Here is a 25,005-nt window from a genome sequence, read left to right as displayed (position 1 = left end):
ATCACTGCCAGCCTCAGTTATCTAAACGATTTTTTCCTGGATACACGACCCAGTGGTACAGGCACGCATTTATGGGTCAATCCAGAAAGGAAACATACTTCCCTTCTCTTTCCTCAAAACTGAAGGGTCTCCCTTCCCACACCCATGGAAAGGAGTGAGGAAGTAAGCTTTTATTCAACCAAGAGAGGAACACACCCATAACAGTTTTTTCCTTATATTTCATATAGGTCTGTATTAATTCTTTTGAACTCTAGCTTCCTTACACAAAGCCTGTTGGTCTTTTAACTCTCTCACCCTTCAAGTGCAGGAAGTGTTTCAAATACAGCAGAGCAGTGCCTCCTAGTCCTCACTCCTTTCAGACTAAAGCAGCCTTCCTCAAGCCAAGAGTCACTTTCTCCCCAAGCAAGGTGGTGGTTCGCCAACCAAGGCAGCAGGATTCACACGGGACAGTGGAGATACTCCTGCTTACAGGGGCCAAGCTGAAAGAAATCCATTGATGTTGGCATCTTGGAAGTGTGAGGTAACTACTGGGAGCAAGGAGTTGACTCCACTATCAAATAGGGACTAGAAATTAGTTCTCTTAACCTTCTATGCAAGAATCCTACCCAAGAAAGCAAACCTGAAACAGCCTATATAAAGCTATGCAATTTTTCAACCGCACTCCTACTCTCAAATCTGTGGTTTCATACATGTACTGTTTCATAACCCACTGAATACATTTACAGCTCTAACATTAGCCCATTCACCCCAAGAACAACAAGCTGCAGAAGATGGTTAGGCTACCTTGAAGAATATTTTGTAAGACATGCACATACGCTTGCAAAGAAACTGAATTTAGGTCACAGGGGAGTGATGGGAACTTAATGCCATCTCTGTCCCCACGGTTATGAGAAGAAAGGATGGCCTAGTATAGGTGCAACACACTCCTATCTGACACATGCTGTTCTGCACCAGACCTCCTAAGATTTCATTAAAAACAAGCTGCATACAACTTTTGCGTAAAACTAAAAAAAGCAAACAAACTCCAAACCACACAGAAGTGAAATTCTGAAGTTGCTCTTATCGTTTCCTTTTACTTGCTCCTTTCCAAGAGCACTATTCAACCCAAAGCACAGTTGAAATACTATTTCAGAGCTTCAGCGCACTTAACCAAGAAGGATCAACACTCAACAATTACTGTGTTTCATATATCCTCAAAGTGCCAAGAAAAACATGTATTTAAAATGGCAGAAAGCTCTATTAATCCATACTATTCATAGCTTACACAAACAGTGCTTAGTTTTGATTTATAACCAACGCTAACGATTGATTAGCAGGCTTAGAACAGAGAGATTAACCAGGCTGTTCCAAAAGGCAAGCTATAGTTGTTTCAACAAGTTCTGAGTAGTTAAGTTATCAACACAAAACAAGTCACAGTAACTATGAATGAACTCAAGTAAAGCCAACAGGATACATTAAGATAGTAAAAAGCAAAAAACACCTTTCAAAAACCACAGAACGCAGCAACTTCAATACAACTTAAAAAGGTAAGAATAGATTGCATTTTAGCAAAACTTGTACTTTACTGGCAACTTTTTTCTTCTTCAAATATTCAAAGTTTTCCTTATATAGACTATCTCCATATCCAAGTTTTGTTTTTAAAAAATAAGAATTCCAAATCCCTACACTCTATAACTTAGAGTGAAATTATATGTCCCAAAGCAGATGAAGAATGCAAAGAGCTTGGGAACAGCTTCAATGTATCTTTTGTATTCTTTTCAGCAATACTAGACTTCAAAAAGAAAAGCAGCATATTCTGCTGTTCTGGATGCAACTAATCTGTTATCATATAGAGGTTTAAGCAGAGACTTCAGATGAAAATGTTATGCTAAACCCTCTTATTTCAAGCTAGACAACTGACCCAGCTTTTCAAAGCACGAGGAGAAAGGAAAAAAATAAAACCCTTCAGAATTGAGAATATTCGATATACCCAGCGCATGATTCAGACCATGAGTGAGGAAATGGACCACCACATCTGCGGAAGAACTAATTTTGCACTTACCCTTTATGTTGCTTGCCTGTTAGACATGACTCACAGAAGACCGAAATAAGTCACCCAGATGGCTACAGAATGCATTTAGCGATACTCTGAATACACCAAGGGCAGGACCAAACTTACACATTTAAGCCTTCGAGAGGAAACACCCCATGAGCTCACATGAAGCACAACACAAGAAATATCTTAAAGAGCTACAGAGAGGAACGCACACTTGTAAAAGGGCATCCATGACGACTTATACAGACTAACTCCAAAGGTTAAGCAGAACATCAGCAATTGAATTTATTCTGAATAGAGTATCTATGCACAATGTCCTCGGCACGGTACCCACTAGACACAGTCCATCAGACAAGAAGTCTCCCACAAGAGATCTGCTTGGAAATAAACGGTGTTAAATGGCAGATCTTTTTCTGACATTTGGAGGAAATGCTGAATGCCACCACCTCTACTTCACTCAGCTGCGTGATTCCTGTGCATTGTCACATCCTCATCTGCAAGGACTTCAGTCACCTTCCAGGAAGACCTCAACACGGTGAGAGAAAGCTGGTGGGCAGGAGGGTACTGCGGAGACCTTTTTGTGGTACACTGGAAAAGGCTGAACAGAAATCCACCTGTGTTCACAGAGATAAGGAAAATTCCTTCCCCCAGCACCGAACCCGAATTGTGGCATTGCAGCTGACAGCAGCACATGCCAGCACTACCTAGCCCAGTCACTTTGTTATTTTTAAAACATTTTATCCACAAGAACTTAATTGCTAATTATTTTTGCACTGGTTATCTTTGCAAATCAAAATTTACTGTATGTCAAAGCTAAGTAACAATAGATAAAGTTGCCTTAGTCTTCAGTTTTCACCTGCTCTTTCTGGATTTGCTACGCCCAGGTGGGAAGATACTTGCTTTCTCCCAGAATAGCTTCAAGAATAGTAGCTTTTGCTTGCTTCTAGAAGCAGATATATCTGAAGTTATACACATGTTCTGGTATATGCAGTCATTTTGTTACAAAATGTGGAAATGGATGAAGATGTTTGTGAATACTAAGCAATAACAAGCCTTCTGGAAAGTGTCCAAAGTACATCAACAGTAAGCTACACTCAGAAAGAAGACCTTTGGACATGAAAGGATGCTAAATATACTCAACAGTAGTTCTGTGGCACAGCAGCTTGAGCAGAACAGGTAGCAAGGCATGTGAGGATATGGCTCTTGAACTTCCACTCTCAGAAGCATAAACATAATCAAGACAAAGTTTAGCAGACCAGTCCTACGTGATCCTCTACAGGTACAATGACAGTTTAAGTTATAGTACTGTTTTTATAGCTGGACAATAAGAATTGCCAGAAGAATTGCTTCTTTCTTTTCTTTTTCTTTCAAAAAAGATACCTAATTTAAAAGTTTTTCTCTGTATCCTGAAAAGCCAGCTGAGTTGTTGGAATCCTTTTGCTTTTGATGTAACAAAACCTACCATAAAACTCAACTATGAGGATGCTTCATATAAAAAGCCAAAATAATAATAATAATAATAAAAAAATCTTAGCTAATTGTGACTACAGTTGATTATAAGCAAGAGCAGCTATTTATTTATCCCTCCTCATAAAAGAAAAAAGAATAAATCAGTACCACTTACTGAGGTGTTCATGTCACCCTGATAATAATGTAAGTACTGGCACATGCACCAGAAAACGCTTGCAGGAAAGAACAGGAATTAAAAAAAAATGCTACTTCGTGGGAAAATTCACAGGAAATATATAGCAGGCACCGACAACCTAAATTTGGCATACACACCCACCTCTCTAAAAGGCACCACAATCTGCAGTATTTCTAACTGTGTCTATGTTCATTTTCTATCTCTTCTGCAGAGTTTAAAATCTTATCCAATAAAAGCCAGTCTCAGACTTGATCTGAAGAGTGTTGATAGCTAGCATTGTTAGATCAATGTCTACCTGAAGAAAGTAAGCAGCTTTAACGAATGTGTGACTTTTTTTTTCCCCCTAGAAAATACAGGCTTTCTTCTGCAAAGGTCTAGCCCTCGATAGCTGGAGCAAAGTAGCAAGCAGCTTTCTTCTTATTAAGACACACCCTACCAAAAGCAACAACAAAATGCAAAAAACCCACCTGCCACTTCTATTATTAACAGGATAGCAAAGGTGGTTCTAAAGAATTAAGAGTTGATACAGCTCAGTATCTGAATGAAAATGCAAATCACTTTACGGGGAGAAAGGGAGACTTCAAGAGGGCACGCTCCATAAAGCCCCAGTATGAAGAATATGAAATTCTTCAGGTTATGAAATATGAACAAGTTATTAAATGTCTCCCCAAAAGAAAAAATGTAGTTTAAATTCATCATTTAAAGGCTAGGGTCTTAAGCCTAATGCTTATTTTTCAGTTCAGCAAGATGAAGATAACCTAACCCTAGCAAGTTACATCCAAACTACATCACTTACAAACGTTCAAGCAAGGAAAGAACACAACAAAACAACATTTAAGTGAATCATGGTTGTTTATTATTATTATTAATATTTTAATAGCCCATTTGAATATAGATCATATTGAACATTCATGACTTTCTTTTAAGAAGACAACAGCAGTCAGTCAAGGAAACTGGTAAATACACAACAAACATAAGGTTATTTGAATAAGCAGAAGAACTCCTCTATTTCTGCAATCAGCTCGTCTTTCTTACCAGTAATGAGGAAGCTTTTTTTGCCCTGCTTTCCAAAGCATAAAAACGAATACAGTAACATATTGGTTTTAAAAATAGAATAGGATGATCAACTCGTTTTATTCATTAATTATAAAGTCTTTATTAAGAAGAGCTATATTGACAAAGGTATTAGCACTCCGCATATTGAAATCAGTGTCATTCACATAAGAATTACCATTAAATGAAATTTAATTGAACATAGTTTCTATCTGAAATAATACTATTTAAACTCTGATTAAGCAAATACTTAGTACCATGCCATGATTTCAACTGCTGTCATAACGCTAATTCTCCTCTTGATTTTCTGTATTTTGTTACGTATCTCCTGCTGTCTGTATGCTTGCCAGGTCTCAGTCAGCCACCCAACATAAATTAATAGGCATTAGAGAAGATAAATGCGGCACTTTGCACTGGGTCAAAAGCAAGTTACTTTTACCACAAAATGAAGTTTCTTTTTACTCCTCCCCCCCCCCCCAAAAAAAAAAAAAAAAAGTAGACTGATAAAATTTAAAGAGATCAACAAAACCAGGAGTAAACGCATATACACACAGAGCCGTGTATCTCCCCATTCATTACAGAGTACGGTTTATTTTTTGAACTTGTAGGTCTCAGCTCCTTTCTAACTAGACAGATGTACAAAAATGTTTTGTAGTTGAAGAATAAATGCTTTTGTTGTTATTTTAAGCAGAGGCTGATTTTTTTTTTTGAGTAGAACATCAAATAGCCTGAGTATCTGCAAAATTCATAAAGTACTTCCTGAGTTAGCTTTATTTGTTATCTGAATGCTTGCCATTTGACATAAGTCAACAAAAGCAGATAAATTCACAGTCAAGTACAAATTTGAACAAACACTGTCCTCGTTCAAACCACAGTCTAAGAGCATATACGGTGTATAAAACCCACATCCTTTTATGTGCTGTATAGCCTGGAATAGCTACGATAATTCAAGGCAATTTGTTCCCATTCAAGGGATTGTTAAAACTAAAATCTGGCCTGATTATCCAGTCTCAACTCATTCGTTTCCAATCAGTCACTAAAAATATTTAATCATTGAACAACTTCACTATTAAACAGTGTCATAACTTTACATAAAAGGATCAAAGTGTACAGAGTGAGAACTCCTTCAGAAGGACATTGTTTATTCCCCCACAAGAAATGGGCACAGATTTAGTTTCCCAACTACTAGACTGCCTTAGCCTGCTAATGGAATGAATAAGTAATGTACATTGTTTGATCAAATTCTACCTGGTTTTGCACAAGGAGCAAATTTGAAGCATATATCAATGGATTTTGCAAAATGACCAATAGAATACTTTTCCCTGCATTTTTTTTTTTTTTTTAAGCTTCAGTTGCTTGGGAAGAACTAAGAGCCGAAACAAAACCTTGAAATAATCATTCAAATAAAAGTTTTATGTACTCTGAACATCCCAGACTACAAATGAAAAAAAATCATCACGGCTTTACAGAACAAATGACTGTAAAAAGCTATCCTTATTGATCCAGAAATCTACATACAGGAGTGGATGTGGTACAGCAGCCAATGAGAGTGCAGGCAAGACCTCTTTGAAGTCTGATGTCTTTAGGGTTTCCCTAAAGCTCATAAACTGGCTACAAATAGTAGTGACTACATTTCAACTTGAACACTGTGCTTTATGCTGCACTAACCTCTCTGCAGGTCATGAAGTAAAATTAACCTTAGCAATCTGATGATCAGAGTCAGGGTCATCCACTGATACTTTGAAAAGTCCCTTCTGTCTTTGACTTGTGCCATCCTACACGAAGACAATAGTATTTTTACTTCGGGTATTACTTGAATTGCTCAAAGACCTCTTTGATAGGCTGTTAGTTCTTATGTAAAGTATTTTCTGGGGGTATCAAAACAAAACAAAAAAATCGTTCATCAATGGAAAATGTAAATAGTTAGTAAGGAGATCAGTGAAGAAAAAATAACAGGAAGTAGACAGTAAACTTTCTCATACCTTCATGAAGCATGAACAGATGGTAAAAGAATTACTGACTTTCAAGACAAACAAAAAAAGTTTACTCAGAAAATCCATATCTCCCTTTTAACTCTGCAGGACAAACTTGAACAAAGTCTCCTCATGGGAAGATGATGTAGACGTGAAGGCAAGTTAACTGAGTAACGCAGACCCAAACTGAATGGATTATAGATTTCTAACACAGAGTCTGAGAAGATACTTATAAATGAGGAGGTAGATTCAACCAGATCAGAAGGAAGATTCAACCAGATCTTTACCAGAATATTGTATCACAGATCAACCATCCATAAGAATTTCAGAACACTCCTGAAATTACCTCATTTTTAACAAAAATTGGGCTATTCCAAGAGAATATAAGTCCCATTACATTTGGGACAACACTTCAAAATCCTTTAACTTGCTGAACTGTTGGTCTGATGGGTGAAAACCAGGTCCTAGATAACCTTTCAACCACAGTAAAAACAACACAACTTTTTGTTTTACCACAAGCTAGTAATGTTCATGAACAACAACAACAAAAAACATACGGATTTTAGGCAAAAAGAGATCCATGGCAGTATGATCCAAACATCAGAACAAACAAGATTTCAGTTGCTTCAAAAACATATGGCTCCCTAACTTGCTTTTGAATATAAAACATTATTCCTCTCCTGAAAATAGGGGCAATGTGGATAAAGGTAGCAATAATAATCAATGCATGTGTGCAATCTATTCCTATTCATGTATTTGTTGTTCAAGTCCGTGCCATTTCAGCTTATCAAGTACCACCAACTGCTTATGTAATAATTACAACATTTTTCAGCAGCGGTTTGTTTCACAGTTCTTAGTTTAAACACAATGCTTGTTAGTCTCTTCTGGAAAGTGCCCCACAAACATTCCAGAAACTGCCTTCAGACCACTGATTTGCTATTTAAGTACATCTAGCTACAGAAAACAGACCCAAGATCCAGGATCAGCCTATGAATTCAAAACTTAACAGATGATGACTTCAGACTGCAAAATTGCTATCTTAAAGAGAACTGAACTGCAGTTTGCAGCTACTGAGGTCATCTGAGAACGCCTCAGATTCTTGTCAAGTAACCAAGCTGTTACCTTACATAGAAAACAGCTTGGCTTCACGTGCCCCAAGAAATACAACACTAGCCAGGTGCCGCTAGAACTGACTTGTTGCCCTTTTCTGCACTTCAGTTGGGCTGCGTCTCATTCCGAGGAAGGCCAACAGCTCAATTCCCTTAAATCACAGACTCTTTCTGCCCTTCTGGAGGGCACCCTGCAAAACACTTGCTTTTCATTAATGAAAGATGTACTTGAATGATGCACACTGCATTAGCTTCGACACATTCAAAGTTTTGTTTTAAGCTGTCAACATAATTTTTGGCTCAAAGCCTCATCACTGATGAAGGCTGAAACTACAGTGATAGAATGCCAAAGCTGCTTGTGAAATTAGGAAGTTGGGCCCCTCCAAAAACAAACAAACAAAAGCAAAACACTAAAAACCCTAAAACCTCTTAGTTCCTTCTTCCTGTTAAGCCTGGTACGTTGAACAATGTCATTACATACTTGAGATGCTTACATCAACACTGACAGACACGTAGCATCATTTCAAGATAGTTTAAGAGTTCTTCTATTTGCATTTTTGATACATGTAACAAAAACAGCTACATTGAAAGGCCGGGATAGAAGTCAAAGCTAAGAAGAAACTAAACAGAAAAATTAATTTGATGAAACATGCAACTTGTGCAGCCTTGCTCCCCTTCAAGCACTGACAAATCGAACTGCTCTGGCCTAGGTATTATAAAAAAGCAAGCGAACGAAGAAAAACATCAGACACCACCAACATCACAACAGAAGTGAAGAGAAATTCTTCCTAGAACATGTTCATTCTCTTTAATAAAAATAATCCTAGGCAGGAGCAAGGTATAAACTCAAACCTGTCAGTAAACATACTCAGAAGCTCAATAGAAAAGGACCCAAAAAAAAACACAAATGAAACATTTGCATGCAATAGCCATACTACACACAAAAACACTGGAGAAATGAACTAAATTTAACAGCTTCAAATGGAGTCACAGTAAAGATGTGAGCTGGCTATGGCAAATCAGCCAGAGGGAAAATATGTACATTGGATCAGAAGGGTCATATTTAATGGGTCACTGCGGCTTTACTTCAATTGGAAGCTTGGACCATAAATACTCCATCCAAGAATATCACTTCGGTCACAAGATTAACCTACTCATTCATGAAATTTTCAGCATTTTTTGATACAGCAGGCCACACCTATCGTTTTTAGCCAACAGGAAGAGACAAGCTATTTTCAACCCACACAGCACGTTTATTAAAGCAAACAAAGAAAAGAAAACGTGCTTTGAATCTAACTCCAGGGTTGTGGCAAACACTGCCCCAGAAGCAGCCCAGCAATGAACTGGCACCTGATTATCCAAGGCAAAGAAAAGGGATACTAACCACACAACTTTGAAACCCATCATTACTTACAAGATGCGCAACATTTTGCTCATACCAATGCACTACAAAAGCTCGGGACAATCTGATGGCTTCTGAGGTTTGAATCAAACATCAGCCATCTGATAACCAAGTTAAGCAGCAAAACACATCTGCTAGTTAGGTACCTCCTTAAGACCAGGTTGAATTTGTGTGTTACTTTAAACACCATCACATCCAAGTACGTACAACAGCAAGACTAGGACACCACGCAATGGCCAATCACTCTAATGTTAAAAAAAAAAAAAAAGAAAAAAAAGCTTTGTTCATTTCAGTTAAGTTGCAAACCTCAAACCTCTAACCAAAAGGAACAAGAACCAGATCCAAATGCTGATCTCACCATGAGAAGGGTTCAACAAAAGGACTGCAATATAGGAAATACCAGCTTAGTAACAGCGTTTGTGTACATGCACACACATGTGCACAGATGGGTGAATTTAGCAAGGACATCTTTATATACACTGAAAAACTGATAAGCTAGCAGAAGGGAAACAAAGAAAAAATATTTCCATAGATACATGGAAAGAAGTTTACAACAGGCTTGAAAACAACTACGATGAAAGAAAAGGGTTAATTATATGGGTTTGTATTGGAAAACTCCAGAAAGCTGAAAAAAGACAGAGAGAATAACACCTACACAGTGTACAGCACAGTACCTCATTAGGTTTTCATGAAATTCCCTGAATCTATCCCTTGGAAACACTATTTTCAATACAAATAGAAGTAAAAGATTTCATATAATTTATTATGAGGCTGACAACAAAATGATACATGAAACAGAAAAAAAAAAGAAAATGTTTTTTAAAAGAATCACCATTTGTTCAAAGAAATAAAAACCACATGGGTTATACGCAGCTTTTTGACAAGTTACGAGTTCATATTCACAAAGTTTGCTGCAAGTCTCTTCCCTCAAAACCTCTGTGAGGAGACAAACATACACATTACAATAAAAATTAGGTTTTGACCAAAACACTGCCACAACAAGAAACAGTTTGGTTGAGTTAAATACACAAAGAAAGCTTCATAAAACCTTTCCTCAGCTGCTTCCTCAACTTTCAAAACAATATTTGAATATAATACACTTGGCACATAGTCATCAGGACTCTGTAGTCATATGATTGCATATTTTACATGCACAGGCAAAGCACAGAACATACAGGTACGGCATCTGGGAGGAGATACTATGCTCAGGTTGGCCATCATATAATCTAGTCAGCAAGCATGGCATCCAAACAGTTAATAAATTAAAAAAGAAAAAAACAACGCCAAAATCTATTAAGACCTATGCAGTGAGCACTACATTCCCAACTAATGTTGTAAATTGCTAATTTAAAGAAAATGAGTATTGAAGAACTGCTGTTTTAAATATCAGATTCACTTTTAGCCATTATAGTCTCTACAATTTTTCTTAGGCGCAAGCCTAAACTATTGCACAGTGAGCAAGGAAAACGCTTAAAAGCAGTTTAACAAAAATTAAGGTGATTTTTTTTTCATATGGACTGAAAAAAACACTACAGTGAGCAATTTGTGAGACTACATGAAGAGCTAGGGTTTCTAGATAAACACTAACTGACTTTTAGCAACACTAAACACAACAATAAATTCAACAATAATACGATGTAGAAAGTTTTGCTTTCTCCATCAGGTTTTGGTCATTTGTTCCCCAGATTCTTGTGTCCTCCTTGATGGTCTCTTCAGGGCATCTCTGGTGCTCAGGTGTCCAGCTGCACACCAAGGATGGCCCTGGCTCCCAGGTGCAGTTTCAAGGCCAAAGGCTGAGCTCCCGGCCTGGACCCCAGCCTGGCAGACATTGCTCCTGTTGGTGTGGAGCAGCCATTTCATGTCAGCATCTTCTTATGACAGTCAGGTTAATTTCCGTACCACAGGGTGCAGTCCTTCAGGAGCAGACTGCTCCAGCATGGGCTTCTCTCCACAGAGCAGCACAGGAAGCTTCTCAGATGAAAGGGGCTCCATTTGGGGTAGAAATCAGGCCCATTTTACACCATTTTTACCTCTTACCCTTAAGAAGGCATAGGACAAGGGGGAATGGTGTTAAACTAAAAGAGGATAGACTAGGCATTAGGAGGAAATTCTTCACTGCAGAAGGGTGGTGAGGCACTGGCACAGGTTGCCCAGAGAAGCTGTGGATGCCCCATCCCTGGAGGTGTTCAAGGCCAGGCTGGATGGGGCCTTGAATAACCTGATCCAGTGGGTGGCATCCCTGGATATGGCAGGGGCATTGGACTAGATGGTCCCTTCCAGCCTCAGCCATTCTGTGATTCTGTGGTCAGGCGTTAATCCAACACCAAGGCATGTGACACCTTTAGGAATACCCCGGCTCCATCCTAGGCTCCACCAGTTTTCTGCACCTTGCACATCCACAAGTTCTCCTGAATTCTACGTGTCTTGCTTTGGGGGTGTGTTGGTTAGGGGCAAGGATTAAGCTATCCATTTTAACGCTCTGTAGACATCATCACTGGAACATGTTGAATCCACACAGCCAGTATGTGAAAGACAGTAATTTTTTTAGGTCAAAACATTCTTCAAAGGCCCTTTCTTGTTTCTGTACTTCACTGAAACCTCACCATCCAGTCAACAGAACACCTCTAAGTTGAAATCTTTTTATCTGGTTTCCTAAGGGAGTCACGTCTGCTCCACAAGGGGTGGACACAAACACTTTTCTTTACAGAACGGGCAACAGTGGGAACTGGGAGAGCGCTGACCTGGCACCAGCCAACTGGCACAGCAGGATCATTGTGCAAGGAGCCCCAAACGGGCCACAGCCAAGGCAGCAGTACAGAACACACGACTGTAACAAAGGTTGGAGGAGAGGACTGGAGAAATTGAGGTTTTTCAAGGAATGGAAGTTACAGGGGAAATGGCAGCATGGAGGCAGGACACATTCAAGACTAAGCAAGCTCTGGTAGCTCCTTTCTTTAAGAAGCTTTTTGCTTCTGAGATAGATGCATGTGCCAGGGTACACCCCTGACTGTACATAGACAAGGAAGAGCTCTGTAACTGGTAATACAACCACACAACCAAAGAAAGCTGAGAATTGACTGGGAAGATCAGAACTCTCTTTTCTTCCCATCTAGGTCTAAAAGCGAAATGTGTTTTAACATAAACTGTATTTGTATGACAATAGAGCCTTCATGCCTCAAATATAATGGCTCAGTTAGGCACTGAATAGTCAGCATCACTGAATACTCTTTGTTAATCCAAGCAAACCAAATATGAAGGACACATAAAAGCCCAAACATACACTCAGATACTGTGGTAGTAGAGGCAATAAAGAAACCTTAATTAAGAGCATTTCAAACCACAGCAGATCAACAACAACCGGAAACATCCTCAAGTGGTTGGACTGCCTGTCCAATGTTATTTTTCACTTAATTATTTTTCCTATCCTGTCATATACTTGATGGTTTTGTTCCTGGCTCTAAAGTGCAGCTGGGGAGGACAGGAAGCCATGCATCGGCAGAAGACAAGTCCACATGAGCATCTGAGGCGGTCGGCATGCCTGCTGGCCTGATAAACAAACTGCAGCAGAAAGTGAACAGAAGGGTAATTCTCACCAGAACATGATCCATCATCACAAGGTACCACTATGAAACTCGTCAAAGTTTTCTTCAGGGACGAGTAAAGTCATTTTAAAACTCAAGTGTGCTTTTTCTTTAAGGTAACTTCAAGTCCTGCAAAATACAGCCTTCTACTTTGTGTCCAAGCCAAAAAGCCATATTTAAACCAGAACGTTTTAATGTTTGCATGTAATTATAAACAAAATGCTATCACAGTACTGTATATTTTCCTTTAAGCTGTAATCCACAGGTGAGGTACAAGGGTAAAGCAACAATTAGAAAGCAAAACAGACAATTTGCTACAGCAAAGGGTTCAAAACAGCTCTCCGAGTCAGAGCTACCACACAGTCATTCAAGAAACAGGAACTGTGTAGAAATGCCTTCTGGAAAGCCACCTGCCTGGAAGGCTTCTGCACACGGGAGAAAAGCTGATGATTTCCAACAAAATTTAAAAGTCCAACCTCCAATAAGAGTCATGACACCCAAACACCTAAAAGCATATTGCTCTGAGAAAAGCTACCCCAAATAATTATGCTGAAGTACCTTGAGAATATAGGTGAAAAATAATTTAAAAAGATTATGACTGTATTTACTTGGGTGTTATTTCAAAACATACCAGTATAATTTCAGTACAAGAACAAGAGGGATTTTCTGATTCAGTGCTTAGACAAAAGACCACAGTGAAAAGTAACACGTCTTATTCCACACCTCATTACCCTGAAACAAAACAAAAAAAAAAACAAACACACCCACTACTTATCCAAGTGTAATTATATTAATAAGCAGACAACTACAATTTCACAATTAAGATTTCCTTAATTGTGAGCTCCCAACCATGGTAGTATTACTACCAGAATTTCTCTTGTAAGTTTGACTTCAGCAGGCACTTTCCTCAAAAAAAAAAAAAAAAAAAAAAAAAAAAAAGACTGAGAAAGGGAGACAGGAGATTACAGTCTTAATATTTAGATGATGTATTATATTGTTGAAACAGTGGAGAGTCCAACCATCTTATATGTGAAGAGATTACACAAAATTACAACGGTAATAGCCTGCAAACTTGACAATTTTGCAAGTGGTGAGCTTTAAATATTCAAAATGTAGAAGTAGTTTGTATTAAAGCATTATGTCTTCTTTTGAACGCATCAAGACTTAAGCTTTCACTGCGTATTTCTGCCTCCTTGATGTCTTATCCTCAGAGCAGGCACCTGTTAGCCTTCATTCTACAAAGAGAATTTCAAAAATAGTGGGATTTAATTTAAAATACTGATTGGCCTTTTAGAATAGGTCCAATCCAGAATTCACAGTCCCGTGAAGGTTTTAAACACAAAATAATGTCCTAATTACACATGATCAAGTAGGAAAAAAGGGCTCAGTCTTCAGTTTCCTAAGAAAAGTTTACAAACTCTACCAAACGAAACAACACAATTTGGAGAAAAAAAATGAATATAGCCAATGAGCTATAGAGCCAAAGTTGCAGAGCCAAGGCTGCAGAGTAATGCCAGTTCCTGTTAAGGTTAGCTTTACAATGATTCCCAAAACATTAAATACAAATGAGGATATATATTAACAGCAATGATTTATCTTTACATGCATTTCAAACACTTAACATAAACGCCTTGGAATTAGCAGCTGTGTTTACAGAAAAGACCTCCCTAACAATACACGAATCTCACCAGGCTCGACTCAGACCATGTTACAGGACAGCCCGCTGCCCACACGGCTGAAACAGAGCCACTTCCAAAGCATGCCCACAACCACCATCCATCAGCTCCAGTAAGGAGCATCTGCATCCTGGATCTGCTCCAGAAACCAGCTTCTTCAACAGCCACTGGGCCTTATGCTCGCCTAATTTCAAAAGCCCTCTATCTTGCTACACAAATCCAGTACGGTGAATTGGTAATTGCAGACTAAGTGAACAAGTAGGAAGCAGTACCTATACAAATGAATTAGCTGCAATGGTAAGCCTCATCAACACCTGGAAACTGCTGGGCACAGACTGCAATACGCTCCCTTGTATCTGTAGCAACCAGAAGCACTGGTCCCTGTTTTTCATTTCAGACCAAACAGATGATATACTGACGTTGAAGCATCTATAAATATAGCACAGCCAGCAGACTAGTGATTGTGCAATCTACAGTAAAAGGCAGCTACGCACACATGACTCTTGGCAGCACAAAAAGCAAAAGATATTTTGGATTTTCACAAAGAGATGATACAGTGTTCTTATTCAGCCAGCACTGACCATATACAGATTAGCACTACATTCTGAAACTTTGAAGTCTTAATAAATAGATTATAGATAGCTCCCTTTACTACTGCAGAACCATACCCTCATGTCAGCTGAAGAACCTAGCCCAACCCAGAGTACACTACCTCAAAGCAAAAAAATGCAACAACAGCTGATTACTATTACAAATCAAACTGCCCACTACAGGTCAATTTCTACCAACAGCAGCATCCAGTAAAATATAAACTATTTCAGCTTAGTATTTAAAAAACATGTCTTTTCAGCACATGCATTACTAGATGCATCACTGAAGTACCAGGAGAAAAAAAACACCACCCCCATGATATTAGTACCAAACGATCACATAGTGTTGACTTCTGTATTTGGGGTGGGGGGAAAACAACAGCCAAATTTAGAATATTACTGACAACCTCCCTCAGTGAATATCCACACAATGGGACAAATTTGCTTACAAATGAAGTCTTACTATTATGTATAAAAACAGTACTAAGTATAAAAGGAGTAACAAAATTTTCTAATTGAGATCTCATTTCCCATCAAATTTTAGAACAAAGAACACAATCTTCTACCATTTTCCTAAATGCAATTTCATTAAGCCATAAGTTATTAAATTAAATTATTAAATTAAACAGGCAAAAGAACTGTAAATTAACTGTATGCATTTTCTACAGCTCTAATACATTCACTACATGTATTATTTGCATTTTAAGTGACTTGGTTTTTGCAGGAATGAAACACTGAACTGCAAATTACAGCCCATTTTGTTTAAAATTTACAAAAATCATTTCCTCCTTTCTGCCTTCCCTTTCTCCCCCCCCCCCCCCCCCGGACAATAATGGAAAACCAAATTTTAAGACTGAACAGTTTTGTAACTATCATTATGTAGTTGGATGATAGATTACGATGGGACTTCAAGTTGCAAAAGAAAAAAGCAACACTAAAATTTTGAAATTCTCACTCTGACATCAAAATAAACTGATATTTGACCTTAATTTCTAATTCCGTCAACAGCAGTTTTGTTACATATCCATAATGACTGCACGATACAACCATTGTATTGATGACAAAACATCAAAGCATTAAGCAAGCTACCCAAATTACAAGATAAAGGAAGACATCAAGGAGACAGATGACTATTACAAAGTTTCTTTTGTTTGTTTTAATAATTTTAACCATTAGCATGACAAAAGTGAGTCACATAACCAGTACATATGCATCAGTTGGGTACAGATATACCTAAACCTTAATAATGATCTACTACAATTCAAATACTCAAATGGGGGGGGGGGGGGAAGGGAAATCGGATGTCCTAGCAGGACAGGTAATAATTTGGGTCATCACCAAAGCCTAAATGAACCATTATGCCCAGCACTCTTCATCCATTCTAACTACAGTTTCAAATTCTCTGTAGTCCATAGGGAACCAACTGTTTACATTTGGTTTTCTTTGCAACCATACAAGCTAGAAAGGTTTGTTTAAATTAAAGCTTTGATTTTGTAGCACAGTTTTGTGGCCACAGAAATGCAGGATACATGGGATCGTGCTGAATGGTGATGTTCAAAGAAAGACTCCAGCTTTACTTTTGGATCTCAGGTCATCATGCTGCATTCACAATTTTAAAAGCAGTTCCATTTTTTATTCAAATGAAAAAAAAAAAAGCTCAAATTATTTATATTCTGTCATAGTTGCAAGTATACATCTTAGACAAGAGCCACACTGGCCCTGTTTCTTAAGCTCTATGAACTGTACAGCTCTTCATTCTCATTCTTTCCTACTTGCACAAGACCTGTTCTTTTGAACACTATGGACTTAACAGTATGGAAATGAAGACATTTTTCTCATGAGATCACAGAAAAATATACTTACATCATCATGTTAAATTTTAAGAACTATGCCAACATACTTCCAGTGATCACCACTGAATGAATAAAAAAGAAACATACCTACTACCATGAGTGTGAACTCAAATCCTCTCTTCACAGACTTCCGGTATACTTGATTTGGAAGATTTGCAAACCCCACATATCCTTCAAGGTTCTTCTGTTGCTAAGATGAGATATTTTGAAGAAAAAGTTAAAAGAAAAGCTTCTTATTGTGCTTGTATTTCAAGCTATTTAACAGTTTGCTTCATTTTCAAAGAAGGGTGCTATCTATCCTACCTCTCAAAACCCTAAGCTGCCTACATCAAAGACCATGCAATGTACTGCAGCAACAAACAGGAAACCCTAGGGTTTTTTTTTTTTGACTGGATTGCTAAGAGACTGGCACAGAAAGTTAGCAAGTTCAACTGCCATGTAATTGCTGTGCAAGCACAATAGTGTAACAGTGCAAACATTAAAATATACTCAACTTTGTACAACACCCATTTGAAACACAGGTAAGTAGTATGAGTGTAGCTCTTCTACAGTTTTGAGAGTTGTGCTGGTACTGCCCCAATATTATCAGGACTAACTTGGCAGTCGCTTCTCCTGCATCACACAGTTGGAAGCCTTTATTAATCTTTTAGTGGTAAATCTGTTTCTGATGTATACTAATGCAGCATGTATCGCAACAAACCCTTCACACAGGCAAAACTTCAGTTGGCTTGCACTCTGAAGGAGTCATTCAAAATATTGCCTACTATGAAAAGAGATGAGAATTTCAGATGTTACCCATTACTCCTTCTCACAACATTAAAAACGTTGAATGTGGTTAAAATGCCTCTCCATCACTCTGCTAGACCTGACTAACCTCCAGAAATCACCCATGTCATGTTACTTTTAAACCATTCTTTTAGTAGAATTCTACCAGTGGGCTTGTTGATCATGCAGGCCTGAGCATCTTCTGAGAAAAGACAATTCAGTTCTTTTACAGAAAAAAACAAAAATACTTTTGACACAATTGCCTACTGAACACAACACAACATACTGTTTTACATGGAGCAAGGGCTTTAAAACCTTAAGCTTTATATCTATCCGAAGTTGACAGGATGTCATTTGATAATACCTCAGTATTATCAAATCAGTTTCAGATTTTACAGCACTTATGCACATCCTTGGAGCTGAAGCACTGTCTACAAATTTGAATTCCCCTTTCCACAATTAACTTCAAGAGGACAGAGGGATTCTACAAACACACACAATGTCATCTGTTCTGCTACAGGCACTATTGCCTCAGAACTTGACTGCATGGGATGGAGTATGGTCGATTTAAATTTGGTATGTGGTTGACTCATGTTTATTTGGATGCTTTTTTCTAAACACTAAAAATCAATAAGTAAACTTGTTAAGAGTAATAACTTCTAGAGTTAAAAATATGTTTATTTTAAATTAAAGCAAACATTCCTTGCAAGGATAGAAAAACTCTCTCTTTTAAAGTCACTGAATGCAAATAAGAATTAGCTTCTTTTCCTAGTGTTGTGAGATTGCAATGAACTGACTTTTTGCTTTAACTGACATAATTGCTTTCTCCATTTGGCAAAGAAACCATTATTTTCTATCAAGATTACGCTACTATAAAGATACATTATACTGGTGCTACCACTGAATTTAAATAAATCCAGAGTCTGAATTTAGCAGAACTGTTTTGAAAGAAAGGATGAAATCCTAGAACAAACAATTCCCAGCTCTAATTTAGTGATAATATAATAATTTTCCTTCAAGTTTAAATAACACAGTATCTTTTAATTCATTAACTCATAGAGAATGAAGAGGAACATTTAATGACAGCCTGCTAAAGCCAGGCATTGTAACTTCGAGTTCAAATACACACAATAGTACAAATGTTAGTACTTCTCCAAATGTGCAAGTGTTTGCCTTCTGTCATCAATAAACTCTTTAAGATGCTTTTTGATTGAATTCAGCCTTAAGTGCAGCACTAGTCTCATCTTAAAGGTTTCAAAAGATTTTAAAAAAAAAATCAGCCAGAAATGTAAAAATCGAGGGACCGTTTTACTTCTCCAGGCTATTACTACAACTTTTGAGAAATACATCACATTTTAAAACACTAAATAGGAGCCAATGCTTCACAGACTACCTCACAGACAGGTGGATGCTCTTTAAGGCATTAAAACTTTCCTCAACAGGGCATGTCCTTAATAACTATTAAGGATGTGTAATTACTATTCAGTCTACAAGGTATAAAAGACCTACTCATATTCAGGCACTCCTCATACATGTAGTTCTACTTGTCGACCAGTCACCTGCATCTTTTAATTCCTACATGCCTTTTAATGTAAGTCATACTTACAAGAAAGAGCTTATCCCTTGCTTTATATCAAGGTATTATTTCTTTTGCTTTTAAGAATGCCTTTAAAAGTAACTCGTTTTAAAATATTATTTTTTCTTATCTCCTTGCCTTCCTCTTTACACAAGAGTTGCACATTTAGAATAGTTTAACTTCTAGGAACTTTAAGAAAGCTGAGTATGAACTGCTAAGCAAGATCATATAGCAACTTTCAGGTTGTTTGCTCCATTAAGTGGATGTACAGCATTTACATCCATAATTTGTTTTATTTTAGACAACAAAATATAAATTCCACTAATCAGAAAGATATATGAAGAAACGTCATACCTAGCGTTAATGCTGTGTTTAACTTCAGCATTTATACTTTACCAATAAGAGAGCCTTTCTAAAAACCAAAGCTGGTTGCCAGACTCAGATTTCTCATACAACAATATCAATTAAAATCAGTGCTTTCAACGTACAGGTTTTGAAAAGGTCCTAGTTGTTCAGGAACCTTCTGTTTCTAAACAGAACAACAACAAAAAAAAACGAAATCAACGTTCTTAAATTCCTCAAACAGCTTTTACAAGAAGTTACTTTTCTGTTGAAGTATTAGCTTCCACTGTATTGATAACTGTGTAGGGTGAGATCTAATGTTTCCAATACCTACAAGAGCTTCTCCTTATCTTTTATTCCTTCTTAGTTTTCAACCAGCTGCTACCTAAGCTCAGTTTCAGTTCACCTACTAAAGCCTTAATGTTTCTTGCATTTGCACAATAGCTGTAACACGTCTTTATCAAAGGAATACTTACAGCTACTTTGTAAACAACACATTTCCATCATTTCCAGTGTTGAAGACATGGACAGAATACATCCAAGAGTAGTCCAGTAAAATGATGAATGTGAACCATCACAGCAAGGAGCCCACACAGGCACAGCAGCAATGCAGGGAGATTAAGAGGGGTGGCGTGAGGAGAGAAAGAAAAAGAAAGAAAAGTTACTTACATTTGATCAACAAAGTTACCCAAAATATTTTTGATCTAGTATACTTAGAATACACTGTTTTACGCAACCACGATTTAGTCTGTTTTATACAGACAGCTTCATTTCGTGATAATGAGCTACACAGCCTGCAAACCATTTGCCAATACAGGTGGTCACTCAGTAGTCCTTACTATTCTAGATGTTCAGCATTTACCATATGCTACCTGAACCTGCAATAGATTCACAGGTATTTGTTTTCTACATAGGTGCTCACCACAATACATAATCTAATTTCACCACACTACTGTACATCCTTTTTATTTTAGAGTGGAAAAGGTAAAAAGATCAAAGCCACCATCATCATGAACACCTCTCAGGTTCTTGTATTTCTTTATCACTTTATACATTCAGTGAGCAGTGCCAATTCACTTCATTTCCCATACTGAGCATTAAAGCACTACTGCAAGTTTGGGCATAACTGTCTTGGTTAAACAGCCAGAAAATAAAGAACAAATCAGTGTGCACAAGTTAAGTGCCTTTTTAATATCATCTGACCCTGTAGATGACAAAAGACCCAAGCTAGCTCTCCAACACGACACTTTAATACTTTAACGATAAAACCATATTCACAAAGACCCTTTAAATTTCTGGGGGTTGGTTTGTTTGCTTTTCCACCAAGTACCTTCTGGTGCTGGAGCATTTCAAGATACTGTTACAAGAAATAAATAAATAAATCTCACTGCCAAGTTCTAAGACAGCAGTCAGTAATGCTACTGAACCCTAACACCCAATTTTTAATCAATTCCATACTCCCAGAGGCTCAGAGCCTATTTCTAGACAATTTACACTGTCATGAATACTAGCTGAAGCAGCATTGAGGTTCCCTTCTCCTTTACTACCCAGTGGGATGTATGCCTTCTGCTTTCCCAGCCCCCCTCACAGCGTACCAGTGTGCAGAGCCACAAGAACTCTGCCTATTTAGCTCTTTGCTGCTGCACTCTTCCAAGGAGGCAAAAAAACAAAGCCCTGCCCATCAGTCCCAGTGCCCCTCTCTGCCTGCTGAAACCAAGAGGCAGCACAGGACACTCCTTGCAGCTCTGGAAGGACAGATGCACATGCAGCAGAAATGGAGCTAGCTGTACAGGCTGGGAGACCAACCAACACTGCAGACACTGCAGCAGTATAAACACCCAAAAGTTTTGATACCAAGCACCAAGTTACTAACATTTATCATGTTGCACATCACCACTTTAAACTTTGAAACAAGGCAGTGCTGTGAAAAAACAGTGACATTCCAGTTTGCCAAGCACACAGTGCTACCTGTGTTGGAAAACAGCCTTAATAACCGAGCACGCTTCTCTGAGAAGCAGCTGTTTCTGCCTCTGATCACCTCCAGTGCTCTTCTGCAACACTTCCAGATCTGCAAGCTTCTGGAGAGGTCAGGTGGGAACTATGCATGGTATCCAAGAGGCAAGAAGTCACAGATCTACACAGCCACATCACATGGGATCTCCTGTTCTCTGTTCCTTTCTTATTTTCTCCCAACACCCGGTTTGGTTTTCTGACTACTGCTGAGTGCTGAGCTGAGGCTTCCAGGGAACCACAGCACAGGCCCAAGACCTTTTTCCCAGACTGTAGCAGATGGTCACAGCTCCCTTCTGAGCACACAGCACAAAAGCTGTCTGTGTATGGATCACTTTACATTCACCTACACTGCGTTTTATCTATCAACTTTAATCAAGTCTTGTAATATCTTCCTGTAAGCCCTCATTGTCATTCATCATCTCTGCTCTCACTTAGCACAAATGAAAGCAAGTCATACAAGCAATTTAACGTTGGCCTTAGCTGACTTACGATGCATCCACTTTGTATGCTCAATGTTACTTTAACAGAGGCTTGCCCCAAGCAAAATGCCAGAGCCCACATAAACAAGCAGCAGAGCTGGTGCTTTTAGATCCATCATTTGACCTGGCGGACTAATAGCCAACAGCAAGCTGCTGTAACTATGCAAATGATGAGAAGAAAGAAAGGCGGCACTTTCCTAGGAGGCAATCAGGAAATCCTCATTACCTTGCCTTCCATTAAGTCTATCATCTGTGTTGTCGCCCAGTCACTGTAATTTACATCTCTCCTTTATTCTGAGCTGACCATGTCCAGGAACAGAAGAACTCCAAGTCATTCTGCAGGTAATGCCACCTGGGCCAAAAGATGACTGCCATCATGCCCACTGCCTGACCAAACAGCACACCTTATTCCCTTATCAAGGAGAACTGCAAGTCCAAGGTGAGCTAAAGCCATTTTTTGCCTCTGTGCAAGCCAAGAGCTCAGCTCAAAGCCTACATGAGTAAGTGCAGCTGCTGCGCACTGCCAGTCTGTTACAGGATATTATGATAAATGTGGAGGATTTACGACCCAGCCAAACCAGCAGCAAATATGAATGAAGACAGCTGGAGAGAAAAAAGGATAAAATAGAAAAAACAGTTCAACACTGGAGGAATCTCTGATCCAGCCAAAGCTTTTGTTATACCGGGGCTTTGGAGCTTCTCGAAGTTATTCTAAAAGCAAGAAATGTGATACATTTTCCCCCTGTTCTCCTTCTAGGATTTATCATCATTTTTAAAAGTCTCCAGAAGCATCCCAGAAAACCCAAGAATGAATTGTTGAACTTTGACTACACTATAAGCAACATAAAATAGTCTTAGAAAGGGCACAATTACTTACTAAATTAGACATGCGATAGCAATGGCACTTACCAGTGCAAACAGAAGGTAATCATTTTTAACTTATTCCATGCATTTGGAACAGTGAATACATTCCCAACATAATATTTTTTTCTAAAATTCACATTTGCTACGCAGCCAGTCTGTTCCTGTACAGTATCTAGGCACGAGGCAAGTTTCTCTTATACGCAGTTTACTTAGAAAATTCTTTTCTTCTGGCAGGTCCAGCATCTTCATCTGCTCTAACACTGCTTTCAATAAAGCTAAAACCATCTTTTTAGAACTTTTAACTAATTTCTGCATATATTCTAGCCACAACATGTCTATTCAGTTCCTTACCATCACATTATAAATAGGGTCAGTTTAGGTGAATTTCTAGTTTTATACAGAAAGACTACTCTATAAAGCACTATTTCCTTAAGTATACCTGATATAACTTTTATTATTATTATTATTATTACAATTTTGCCCATTGCAACAGTGCTAGTTGTTTAAAGTCCCGCAGGTTTAGATTTCTAGGAACTGGGTTGGACAGACTAGGAGATACCCTATCAACATCTTCGGGGCCTTAAAAGCTTCCCACAGCTTGACAAAGTCTGAATATTTTCCAATTTTCAATATGGAGACAATGCATAAAGCATACAGCTAATACACATACCCATCTTGCCCTGCCTCGTCCCAAAGGCAGAGAGCAACTGCATGTTTTGCAAGTGACAGTTTTTGTTCTTAGAATAGGAGCTTTAGGTAGCAGTATCTAGTACAGTAATGCTGCTACTACACCCCTAGCACTTGTTGTTACAATAGATAATACCCTAATCTTGCTTTTACAAACAATAAGATATACACTATCCACATTTACAACAAATACTGAGTTTAAGTATGGAGAAAACAATCTGAAAAAGGAAACTCATCAGCTACAGCTGTAGAGTTAAACTTGTGCTGAACATCTACAAAAATGTTTTTCCTTTCACTGTTGAAAGTATAAACATCTGCAGAGTCAATAACATGTGCCATAATCTGCACAGCACAAGTCTAGCACTGATGAAAGGGAAACTGGCACTTCTATTCCCTCTAGCACACATCAACTGCAGACAGCAGAAAGCTACTAAAAACCTTTTGTAGAAGGAAAGCTTGGCTTGTGAGTGCAAGCCTGGGGTCTTGCCTATGTTAGACAAAATTAAAACTCGTCAAAAAGGATCCAGAAGATAAAATTCTTTCACTGTGCAACCACTACCAATAAACCACTATCTCGTTCAGCCTTCAGGAGCAAACTGATCAAGTCAGTAATCAGTAACTTCGACTGCTGATGCAGTGACTGCAGTTCCAAGGCAGATTGTTCCTCTAAGTCTCACTGGGCGTAGCCACTGAGTCAGTATCAGTAAAGAGTCAGCTGGCTTCAGACTCGCTCTCTCTCCCCGTGCCAGACACTCAGATCCGGTTTATTAGCAGATAGTGCTGAAGCGCACGAGATTTATAAGAGCAAAAGGATTCTGCACTGCAAGAGATCAGAAAGAGCTGGCAGTACAGTATCTGCTGGGCTACGGGCAGCGCACCCACATGGAAAGTGGTAAACTCCAAAGGAAAACAAAAGGAATATAACCAACACACTAGTAAACCTTAGTTCATCTATTATAAAAAATGAAATAGCTGCTCTTCATAGCCAGCGTGCAGCATACAAGGGCACGCCTGAGCAAACGGAGCAGGCTGCAGTAGCTGCAGGGACCACAGACAGTGCTGTCATTCTTCCAGCAAACAAGTGCGAGAAAGCAGACAACTGCAGGAAAACGAAGCCAGCCAACTATTCCGAAACAACAAAACTAATGATGGATAGGACGGAAAACAAACAAGCCAAAATGTTGTCAACCTACAAAAAGCAGGCCTCTAGAAGCGCAGCGTGCTGAAGGAAGTCCTGCCCAAGATGACCCCACAAGACACCCAGGCCAGCCACACGCAGCAACAGTTCTGTGTCATCCTCTACTGGAATTAGCTAGGCAACTAATTCATGGAAGGAAAAGGAAGCTTTCTTCTGCATTTTAA

The 25,005-nt window shown here is 38.6% G+C and overlaps 1 protein-coding gene across 3 annotated transcripts in view; it reads right to left on the bottom strand.

Moving 5' to 3' along the window:
• The window catches only part of SEPTIN7 (septin 7), a 75,917-nt gene that overhangs the window by 40,786 nt on the left and 10,126 nt on the right, over positions 1–25,005 (bottom strand). For 2 of the 3 annotated variants that reach the window (XM_032183395.1, XM_032183397.1), the window contains exons 2-3: positions 20,077–20,081; positions 17,005–17,107 (exon numbers count right to left, since the gene is read on the bottom strand). In XM_032183395.1, the coding sequence (XP_032039286.1) occupies positions 17,005–17,107; positions 20,077–20,081 (108 nt within the window). The remainder of the gene's footprint in view (positions 1–17,004; positions 17,108–20,076; positions 20,082–25,005) is intronic. The other variant, XM_032183396.1, reaches the window with a different exon arrangement.

The sequence above is a fragment of the Aythya fuligula genome, chromosome 2 (assembly GCF_009819795.1).
Source record: "Aythya fuligula isolate bAytFul2 chromosome 2, bAytFul2.pri, whole genome shotgun sequence".
In the NCBI taxonomy this organism is placed as follows: Eukaryota; Metazoa; Chordata; class Aves; order Anseriformes; family Anatidae; genus Aythya; species Aythya fuligula.
The sequence above is the reverse complement of the archived record's forward strand: the minus strand, read 5'-3'. Positions and strand labels throughout refer to the sequence as shown.